General features: G+C 36.9%; 1 protein-coding gene across 31 annotated transcripts in view; it reads right to left on the bottom strand.

Moving 5' to 3' along the window:
- cadpsa (Ca2+-dependent activator protein for secretion a) overlaps positions 1–12,017 on the bottom strand; it is a 155,217-nt gene that overhangs the window by 116,866 nt on the left and 26,334 nt on the right. For all 31 annotated transcript variants that reach the window (XM_048171780.1, XM_048171763.1, XM_048171782.1 and 28 more), the window contains one exon: positions 8,359–8,691. In XM_048171780.1, coding sequence (XP_048027737.1) covers positions 8,359–8,691 — 333 coding nt within the window. The remainder of the gene's footprint in view (positions 1–8,358; positions 8,692–12,017) is intronic.

Genomic DNA, 12,017 nt, shown 5'->3' with positions numbered 1-12,017 from the left:
GGGGTATTTTGAGTTGAAACTTCATAGACACATTCTGGGGACACCTGAGACGTATATTACATCTTGCAAAAGGGGCATAATAGGTCCCCTTTACAGCTTTCTGAACTGTCAGACACACACAAACCTTGTTTTCTGCAAATGCCTTTAACTACAGTAAAAAGGTTGCTTAGGGGTAAAAAAAAAGAAGAAGTTAATACCTTTTAGAAATACCTTTTCAGCGATATACTGCTAGCAAACATTTCAATACTGCTGAAAGTTTAAACAACAATCCCAATAATGCTAATAATAAGTGGACATGTCAACACTGATAAAAGAATGGACGGAGTCCAGGACATGCACAGACTTAACAACAATACAAAATCAATGCAAATTCTGAAACAACCCTAAGCCTACACTGTTAGGCTGTTTTTCAAAGCTGTAATTTCTGCCAAAAGCCAACTCAAGCAACAGAACTAACCAGCAGCATCATGAGCTGTTTATTTGCCCTGTTTTGTCTAAATGCCAGGTTATGGCAACTGCCATACTCTGCCATACGTAAACGCCACCCCTGTTACCAAGGTGTCAATCATCGCAGTTTTGGGAGAGTCATGTACGCACATGGAACAATAATTTAGGGGACTCACTCCCAAATTTAAATGCAGTTTTCACTCTTGAAACTTTACATTGTGTATGTAGCCTGACAGCAGTGAGAAAACTGCAGTTAAGATGTATATATGTTTGTACGAGCTTTTCAATTCTGCATTCCAGTCAAGACATGTTTATATATTGCTTTAAAGCAAGCAGTATCACAGTATTAAACAGTAGAAATGAACTGGAGAAGATTTCCACATCAAAGAAGGTGGATGGTAGTAAAGAAAACAAAAACTAAAAGATGAAAACAAAACTGGCAAAGAATCCAACACAACACAGCAAAACATGAGACAAGATGAGGCTGGATAACTGCTTGCCTGGAGCACAAACTATGGTCTGGCACAAGACAGCACACGAGAAGGGACTAAATATGGGAGCAATGATTTAATTGACAGGTGAAGGGAGTGAAACAATAACAAGGTAAAGAATGAAATATCAAGGAGGCGGGATCAAGACAGCACAACGACAGCGAAGCACATGGTGAACTGTCAAGCTGAACCCATGTGCTCCAAACAAACAAAAACAGGAAAGAGACAGGGAAAATTGGACAGATCAGTCCGGGGACATGACAGAAGGTGCTTACCAGTCAGAGCAAACTTTTTAAATTTCTCTTTGGCAAGTTGCAAGCAAGAACTCCCGAAACAAACTCCAAACGAAGTTCGTTTAGGCCTGATTTTGTTTGAAATGACTTCACGCCAGTTTTTTCTTCAATTTTGCTTAAAGTATACAGGTGCTGGTCATATAATTAGAATATCGTGAAAAATGCATTGTTTTTATTGTATATTATTTTAAAAAATGAAACTTTCATTTATACTAGATTCCCTACATGTAAAGTAAAACATTTCAAAAGTTTTTATTTATTTATTTTTTTTATTTGTTGATTAGAGTGTACAGCTAATGAAAGTCCAAAATCCAGTATCTCAAAATATTAGAATATTTACATTTGAGTTTCATTAAATGACTATCCCTACAGTATAAATTCCGGGTATCTTCTTGTTCTTTGAAACCACACTAATGGGGAAGACTGCTGACTTGGCAATGGTCCAGGAGACAATCATTGACACCCTCCACAAAGAGAGTAAGTTACAGATGGTCATTACTGAATGTGGTGGCTGTTTACAGAGTGATGTATCAAAGCATATTAAATGCAAAGTTGACTGGAAGGAAGAAATTGGGTAGGCAAAGGTGCACAAGCAACAGGGATTGAGAATACTGTCAAGTAAAGCCGATTCAGACACTTGGGAGAGCTTCACAATGAGTCAAATGAAGCCAGAATCAGCGCATCAAGAGTCACCACACTCAGACATCTTCAGGAAAAGGACTACCAAGCCACTTCTGAAACAGAAACAACGTCAGAAGCATCTTACCTGGGCTAAGGAGAAAAAGAACTGGGCAAGTGAACAGTGGTCGAAAGTCCTCTTTTCAGATAAAAGTAAATTTTGCATTTCATGTTGAAATCATGGTACTAGAGTCTGAAGGAAGACTGGAGAGGCACAGAATCCAAGCTGCTTGAAGTCTAGTGGGAAGTTTCTGAAGTTAGTAATGATTTGGGGGGCCGTGACATCTGCTGGTGTTGGTCCATTGTGTTTTATCAAGTGCAAAGTCAATGCAGCCATCATTCCAGGAGATTTTGGAGCACTTTATGCTTCCATCTGCTGACAAGCTTTATGGAGATGCTGATTTCCTTTTCCAGCAGGACTTTAGCACCTGCCCACAGTGCAAAAACCACTTCCAAGTGGTTTGCTGACCATGATATTACTGTGTTTTATTGGCCAGCCAACATGCCTGACCCCTGAATCTAAGGGATATTTTCAAGAGAAAGATGAGAAACAGTCGATCCAACAATATACAGATGATCTGAAGGCTCAATAGTGCCTCAGCAGTGCCACAGGCTGATCACTTCCATGCCACACTTCACTGATGCTGTAATTTGTGCTAGGAGCAAGTCATTTGCTGTAATATGTGCTGCCGACCAAGTATTGAGCATACAAATGAACATACTTTAAAGAACTTGAACTTTTCTGTTTTGAAAATCCATTTTTTGATTGATCTTAGGAAATATTCTAATATTTTGAGATACTGGATTTTGGACTTTCATGAGCTATATGCTCTAATCATCAAAATTAAAAAAAAAAAAAAAAACTTTTGAAATGTTTTACTTTACATGTAGGGAATCTAGAATATATGAACGTTTCATTTTTATAAAATAATTTACAATAAAAAAATGAACTTTTTCACGATATTCTAATTATATGACCAGCACCTGTATTAATTCAGATAGTATCCAGAGTGGCTATAATGGAGTTTTGTTCGCCCATTCTTGAAATCACCCAATCTTGAAAAATACAAGCATTGGGTCAGACTTGTCATTTCTTTTTACACTGACATTCATTCAGTATACACTTTTGTGATGTGCTCCACTGAATACAAATACTACGAAATAAAGCTTGCAGTTTTCATTAACATTAGCTACATCCAATTTAGGCGATTACATGAAATGTTTATATGGCAGTATGCTTCATCGTCAGAAAAATAAGGGAAGATATTTGGTTTATTTCCACTGTAAATCTCTATATACACAGTTAAAGATAAATTCTGTTTACTAAACGCAAAATAAATAAATAAATAAAAATTTGTCATCGTTTTACTCACCCTGTATGAATTTCTTTCTTCTGCTGAATACAAAATAAGATATTTTGAAGAATGTTGGAAACTAAACAGTTGATGGACCCCATTGACTTCCCTAGTACTACCCCCCCCCCCCCCAACCATATTCTTCAAAATATCTTCTTGTGTGTTCAGCAGAAGAAAGAAATTCATACAGGTTTGGAACAACTTGAGGTGAACTATCCCTTTAAGACACAGCTCTTGGAGGCAAGATGCTGAAAAAACAGCAAGACAATGGCCAAAGTCATTACATTTCAAATTTCAATAAATTTAAATTTCATTTTATTTTTGCACCATATGCTGCCGCGCTAATCACTAGGCTATCGGCACAACATTATTTTAATTAAATTTAAAATTGTAAATGAAATATGATTTATTTTTTAGAATTGATTATAAATTAACATTTTAAACACCCCTAAAAATTATGTATACTGTAACTGACCACCTATGCAACAGTTGCACAAGAGTTGCAATAGAGGCAATAGAGTAAGTTAAGGGCCCAAAATTAATAGGTTCTTGATTGTTTTAATAGGATCTGTGTTCCAGTGTTTTCTATCGATTTTAATTGCCTGTCAGTCACTTGCCATCCACAGCCGGTATCTTGAAATGCCCTCAGGAAATAGCTGATAGATTGGATTAAACTCCTACTACCCAGGAGACAGCCAATGTACTGATACTGAATGCTGTTTAAACACATAGACACATGCACACAGAGTTGACACACATCTGTTTAACACAGACTCTGCCTATCAACAAGATTTAATTTAAAAAGCAGGAAGGGGCTTGGAAGAAATAACGACCTGCTGTGAAAAAAAAAAAAAAAATGTAAGCATCCTGCAAATACTAGCAGTGACAAAGACAGAGAAGCGAAGCTAAAGAAAGACAAATATGCCAGCGTTTGTAACCACAGGACTGTGGTTTCGTTGGGTTTGGTTTGAGGTAAGACCCGGTCGGCGTGTCCGCCGTTGCTACGGTTACTTGGATATTACCATCCGCACACAGTAAGCAGGATTCATGAGGCTAATAGAAAGATAATCAAAATGGCACACGCTCAAATCGGCTCACTTGGCTCCAGTGTGAACGCAGACAGCGGAATGATGATGAATAGCAGACTCCTACATTGACACCTCCTCCAGAGCTTTTGTTTTCCCACTGGTCACAAATCCCACATTTGCCCAAAATCTGCAGAAACCTTTATGAAATTCTATTTGGAGGTGTTTCCCATTCTTTTTTTAATTTATAATAGACAGAAGAATTCTCACCTTTCCTGGAATTTTGGATAAATTATTTTACTAATTTGGTTGTATACATTTTGGAATAGTCTTAAAATACTGCCTTCATAGGCAATTCATCTGCTCTATAGATGAAATGAACTAATTTAATAATTGATGATCTTTACAATGGAACTGAATCATCACTGAACTGACTTCAGCTGAACAATGACACTATTTTCTTTTAGAGCTGCTGTATAGCCGAAATGAACTCTGTTTTGCATCATTGAATCATTTTCCTGTTATTACCATAAAGCCGCTTTAAAACAAACTGATATAAAGCGCTATAAATAAAGGTGACTTGACGGAACAGAGCTTCTGATATACCCTCTAGAAATGTGACAGTTGAACACTCCTCTGCTTTCCTTTATTTATTTTTCTCTTTCTGTCTATTCTATTGTTCTGAAACCCACTCATTTCCCTTCTTCCATCTACAGCCACTACTGTGCTTCACTATTCTCTTCATTCATTCTACACCATTTCTTGTTGCCTGAAGCAGAGTCAATGATTCACTATCTATGCTATTGTCATCGTAAATAGCTTTTCCACAAACCTCGCACATTACTGGTTTGCAATTGTTTCATTTACCTGAAGTCGAACAGGAAATGGTGATGCATAGAATCTGGGATGAATCTGACAGCTACTGTAGGGGTGGGCGATATAATATTCAAGTATTGTTCTTTACAGTCTGACAATGGACACAAGAATTCTCACCTTTCCTTGCATTTTGGATTATTTTACTAATTTTGTTCCATACCTTTTTTAAAATACAGCCTTCATAGCAATTCATTAGGTTTTGGAACAGAGCTTATGATATACTCTCTAAAAATGACAGTTGAACACTCTTCTGCTTTCCCCTGTTTGTTTCTGTCTTTCTGTCTATTCTATTATTCTGAAACCCACCAATTTCCCTTCTTCCATCTACAGCCACTACTGTGCTCCACTATTCTCTTCATTCATTCTACACAATGTCTTGTTGCCTGAAGCAGAGTCAATGATTCACTATCTTTGCTATTGTCATCGTAAATATCTTTTCTACAAACCTTGCACATTACTTGTTTCCAATCATTTAATTTACCTGAAATCGAACAGGAAATACCCATGCACAGAGTCTAGAATAAATCTGACATCATTCTGTAGATCCACTGTAGGAGTGGGCGATATACTGGTAGACACGATTAATCACAAGAAATTTGGCAACATTTTTGAGATTTTGGACTTTCGTCTCTATTGTGGTCACGTTCACAGCACTGCAGTTTAAAATGGCACATAAAGTGAAAGTGACATGTGAAGGCCGTAACCCGTGGTAACCCGTACTGTGCTTGACACTGGGGCAGTACCCTAAGGTACAAAGGTAAAAAGGTACAAATATGCACTTTTAAAGTACTACTATGTACCTTTAAGGTACTAATATGGACCATTTAGGGGTAAGTAAGGTACAAAGATGTACCTTACTTACCCCTACCTTAGGGTACTGCCCCACTGACAAGCACAGTATCTTATTTTCTGACAGTGAATTTGTCCTCTGCATTTAACCCATCCAAGTTTGTGCACACACATTAAGAGTAGTGCCACACACCTGGAGCAGTGGGCAGCCATTTTGCTGTGGCACCTGAGGAGCAATTGGGGTGCTCAAGGGCACCTAAGTCATTTCCTGCCGAAACTGAGAATCAAACCTGAAACCTAACCATTAGGCCACAACTGCCTAAGCAATGAAAGATAACTTATTATATGCACACGCTGTCTGAGAGAGGTTTCTGATCACTGTCTGAGAGATGCGCGCACATGAGCGTGTGAGTACTGAACGGAGTTCTTTTTGCTGCCTAATCAGGCTTGAATGGTTAAATACATACTTATGTATCAAAATGTCCATCTTCGCAAGTATCCTCGTAAACAGTCATTTATGTCTTCAGTGAATGTAAACTGTTGAGAAAGAAATGCATGTGTAGCAGACACGTGGATCTGTGCATTTGGTCTTAAAGTGACAGCAACCTAATATACCTGCTGTCGTCGGTATCATTAATGTTAATCAAACGACAAAAGAGGGAAAATCTAACACTGCTCTTGACAGAATCACTTTTGTAACTTTAATAAGAATAAATGTATATTCAATTTACACAGTGGAGACTGTGCAGTGTTTTTTAAACATTTGATTGCTTTATACAATTTATGTATTTATTTTTGTTCTATTGTAGTTGTCCTATTGCTTGTAATTAGTTTCTTTGTTCTTATTTCATCACTGAGTGTTCACTTGTCTTCAGGGAGCTTGAGAGTAGTCGTTTTTTTTTGTGATATTGAAATTGGTGACAAGAATTTTGGGGCCCTATTTTAACGATCTAAACGCAAAGTGTAAAGCGCACGGCGCAGGTGCACTCAGGGCGTGTCCAAATCCACTTTTGCTATTTTAACGACGGAAAAACGGTCCGTGCGCCGGGGCGCATTTTTGAAATGGGTTGTCCCTATTCTCTTAATGAGTAATGGGCATAACGTTCAATAAACCAATCAGAGTGTCATCTCCCATTCCCTTTAAGAGTGAGATGCGCTCGCGCCATGGCGGAATTTGTTGGCGGAAAAGCTGAACGCTTTTCAAGCGAAGAAACCGATCTGCTCGTGCGCGAAGTTAAAGTCAGTTAATATATATGTGTGTGTATTGGCACGATTGTTCAATTAATTAGCCAATTTTGTTCATCATTATAAGTAGTAATAGGCTGAATTGAAAATAGGTAGCCTAATTCTAATACACGCAATGACTATTCATCATTACATTTTTATATTTATGTAGCCTACACAATAATATTCTTTTACACTGTAATCCTTTGTTTTTAATATTTGGCATGTTTGTGTGATGCGCATCCCTGTGTGTAATAAGCAAAGTCAACGCGCACTGTGGACGCGCCCAGAGGCGCAGTTTCTACCAACGCGCTCTAACAAAAAAATATTGCGGCATTGACTTTAGACCAGGTTTGAGTTGGTCTATGGCGCAGTCTATTTTCAGCTCCTTAAAATAGCAATGCGCCGGCAATGCACCTGAACACACCTCTTTTTTAGACCAGCACGCCCATGGGCGCACTAACTGGCGCAAATGCAATTACTAATTTAAGGACGTGGCACTGAACGGGAAAACGCGAACGCAACTAGCAAACTAGCAAACACACTTGCGCTGCGCCTTGCGTCGCATTGCGCCAGGTGTATTATAGGGCCCATAAAATGTCAATGGTATCGAAAATGTTGATATCATAAAAACCTTATTTAAAGCATAAATAACTATATTGTGATATCTATCGCTATTGTGATATAAAATGACTAAGATTTCGGTCATATCACCCACCCCTTTTCTACTGTGTGGATTGAGAGTGACTTCTTCATGTCAAAGTGGGTCTGACTCGTGTTTGAAAAGTGCATATTTCTGCAGCAGGTCTAATAAAAAAATCTTCTAACTGAAGGATGATTTACGAATTCGCACCCTCTCAGCAAAGGCACTGTCACTTTTCCTCAATCTGCTGCAGGAAGCTTGACAGGTGTTTTCCTGGTTATTGCAGATGCTTTCTAGACCAGTTTCAAGCGATTTGAAATAACACATAATTACTCTTTCTTTCAAGCCAACTCTCGCAAAGTGCTTTGGGTTTAGTCATCTTCACCAAAAAAAGAAAAGCATGGCAAAAATCTGATTACAGAGCCAAACCCAGACTTACATAATTACATATATCTCTATATTTTCCATATCCAGTAGCAGATTCAAGTGTGCACTTCCTTGACACTGAACAGACTTGCATAAATGTCCCCTGCTTACCTGACAAGCGTTATACAGCAGCTGGTGCTCGAACTTCTTAATGCCAAGAATCTGTTGGAACATCTCATACAGCTGGTCCTTGCTGAGAATGAGCTCAGAGGCAGCACTTGCTGTCATGCGCTGCTGGTGCTTGCGTGGATCTTCCTCTCCCCTGTAGATGGTATCAAACTTGGCCATCCACGAGCTGAGGACAGTCTCCTTGCTCAAACCATCGATCTCGGGCAGGCTGCGGACACGCTTCTCAATATGCTTCTTGAAGACCTCGCGGGAGTCACTGGCTGAGCAACCGCCGCTTTGGACCATACGTGATACACGGTCGCTTTTAAGAAACACCTGTGATCAAACATAAATCTAGTTACAGTAATAAAACCAGCCATTTATTTCATATAAAATACAGTAAAACAGTAATACTGTAAAATAATATTACAATGTAAAAGAACTGTTTTCTATTTTAGTATATATTTCTATTTTAGTACATTTTAAAATGTAATTTATTCCTGTGGTGGAAAAGCTGAATTTTAAGCAGCCATTATTCCACTCTTCAGAAATCATTCTGATATGCTGATTTGGTGCTCTAAAAAAATAAAAAATATTATTATTATGCTGAAAACAGTAGCCCTGCTTAATATATTTTTGAGGTTAACCATGATAGTTATAGTATATATATATATATATATATATATATATATATATATATATATATATATATATATATATATATATATACACACACACACACACACACACACAAACAAACATTTTTGAGGATTCCCTGATGAATGAAAGGTTCTTTAGGAGTATTATAAATGTCTTTTACTGTCTTTTGATCAATGTAATACATTCTTGCTGAATTTAAGTATTAATTTAAAGTATTAATCTTACCATTTCGCGAATAAAAAAAAGATACTCGCAAACAGATATTTTATTCACCAGAGGGAGTTACCATAGCAACAGCAGTCTGCTTGAGGCTCATTATTGGATATATGGTGTTGTAAAAATTTTTAATTTTTAATACATTTATAAATCATAAATATATCATAAAATGTGTAATGTTTTGTTTAAAAATTATAATCAGATTTACATATTCTCAATTTGGGTTGTACTAAATGAACCTCAACATTTTGTGCCGCAATAATTTCCATATTATAATAATAATAATAATAATAATTTTCCAAAAAGCAAGATGTAACATTCTAATATAAAATACTTATATTTATTTATTTTAATTAGAGGTTTTGTTGAGATCAAATGAATGTAAAACATCTGTATTCCCTAGTAGAACAGCATCAGATCAATGTTGTATATTACATTACTGTATATGTATACAAATGTAAATTATATATACATTTTCAGATGAATTTTGTGGTATAAGGCTTATTAAAGCAACAAGCCCCAAAGTGTGACTAGCTGAATCCATCAATCAGATTCTGAAGGGGGTGGACTCAAAAAAATTAGAGGCCAAGACTGTTTCTCTCCATTCCAAGCAAAGTAATTTTTCTGGGTGCAAAAGCATTGGCTGCAGGTCAGCGCAAACTTGTTAAACGGCTAACAAGACACTTGAAAAATACGTTGTCTTAAATTACACAAGATTTTCCCTGTGTCATAGAGTGCACAGTAGATTCCTGATTCTTAACAAGACAAAATTGGTGTGATTCTGGCAGTGCAGAACCTGGCTGACAGTGTATAGAAGGGTTTAGGGTTATATTTCTTTAATAATCTATTCTTTCACTCTTTTTATTTTCTGTATTCTCTCACCATTCACCTCTCATATATTTTTACCTCAGTCTACCTCTCTCCAGTGGACACAATTCCCTTAACGTGCCTGGATAAGCAGGGGAGATGAGTTGACAGAGAGGGAACATCCAGCACAAATTCAATAAGAGTATCAGGGTTTAATTGAATTGAAAAAGCTGGCTTTGGCTTTGACTGAATACAAAGGCATTTCGCTCATTAGTTTCACCTCATTAAATTACCACCCATACTGAGAGCAATCCCCTTTTCGCCTAGTACTCTAGCCTGTGCAGCAATTTATTCCCAATTCACCTTTTCTAGGTCATAAAAGATAATACATCACCTTAAAATAACATTAAAGTATGTATCACTTTGAGATTACTTATTTATCAGCGAGGCAAAGTTTTATAAAATGGTTTGCAAAGATTTATTTTCTCTTCATTTTGAGCTGATGTAACTTCAAACATTTAACAGGTTGATTGCAACAGTTTGCTTATGTATTTAATATATGCACAGATATGGATTACTCTGCTCATCAAATCAGCATAAAGCAGACAGCTTAACGTTCCAAAAAAGTCACCTTTAAACTGCATTATATTAATAGGAGGGACAAAGGATCCCTTTGGAAATCCTCAAAAGTTAATCAGTGGTACCTAACCAAGCCTTTTCAGTACCACCATCATTTAAAAGCACTTTTACCTGCATAAATATAATATGGCTTAAAAGGCATTTCTTCTGCTGTTTGTGTGTTGTTAACTTTCATTCAGCTTTAAATGGTTAGTTCACCCCAAAATGAAAATTCTTTTATTAATTACTCACCCTTATGTTGTTCCAAACCCGTAAGACTTTTGTTCATCTTCAGAACACAAATGAAGATCTTTTTGATGTAAAGAAACCACATAAACAAACCTCTTCTGGAAGCTCAAACGTGCTGCGTAACCAATGAGGTTCATTCTCACGTGTTACGCAGCACATTTGAGCTTCCGGAAGAGGTTTGTTTATGTGCGTTATTCAGGTTTGGTTAAGCTTCTGCTTCTGTTTGCTGATCAATGTTTACATGCGAGTAAAAAGCATTAAATCTGTTCGTCACAACAAGCGATCGATTACCTTCAGAAAATCTGGACTAAACTGCTTGATTTATATGGATTAGTTTTACGATCTCTTTATGAAGTTTTTGAAGCATCAAAGTGGTAGTTGCAAAGGCAGTCTATGGAAGGAAATCTGAAGGCATTCTGTCATCAAAAAGACCTTCGTTTGTCTTCTGAAGATGAACGAAAGTCTTATGGGTGTGGAAAGACATGAACGTGAGTAATTAATGACAGAATTTTCATTTTGGGGTGAACTTACTCTTTAACCCTCAGGGGTCTGAGGCTGATTTGGGGCCTGGAGAAGTTTTGACATGCCCTGACATTTGTGCTTTTTTCAGTTGTTCATAAACATGTTAATGGAAAAAGTGTCATTACACTGTATTCAGCACAAACTAGGCTACAATAATATGTAAGGAACATGTATGTACATGTTTGTATTTTTGAAGGAATAACGTTTATGCGTGGTTATTGAAAAAACAAAAAACTTAAGTCACTGAAATAAAGCCAAAAATATATATATTAAAACTGTGTTCATAAGACTTCTGGGTATTGGAGATTGTAGACTAGAGTTTTTGCTTCAAAATTATGTAAAAATTATCATTCCTACTCCTTCATATAAAACAATAGAGAGATTTAAATTTTCTAAAACATCTTTGGTCAAGAAACACAGTATGCGTGGAGGCATGAATAATCATGAATAATGGGTGATTCTCACCTGAGAAGACAAAAGAATCGCATAAAGAGCTCTAATGAGCTGCATAAATAATGAGCTCTTTCAGTCAGGTAGGCTGTGAAAAAACCCACTGTTGATCATGTCTCAAAGCTCATCATAATGTAAAT

Source organism: Megalobrama amblycephala, linkage group LG21 (assembly GCF_018812025.1).
Source record: "Megalobrama amblycephala isolate DHTTF-2021 linkage group LG21, ASM1881202v1, whole genome shotgun sequence".
Taxonomy (NCBI): domain Eukaryota; kingdom Metazoa; phylum Chordata; class Actinopteri; order Cypriniformes; family Xenocyprididae; genus Megalobrama; species Megalobrama amblycephala.
Note: the sequence above shows the minus strand (reverse complement) of the source record. Positions and strands in the feature narration are given on the sequence as shown.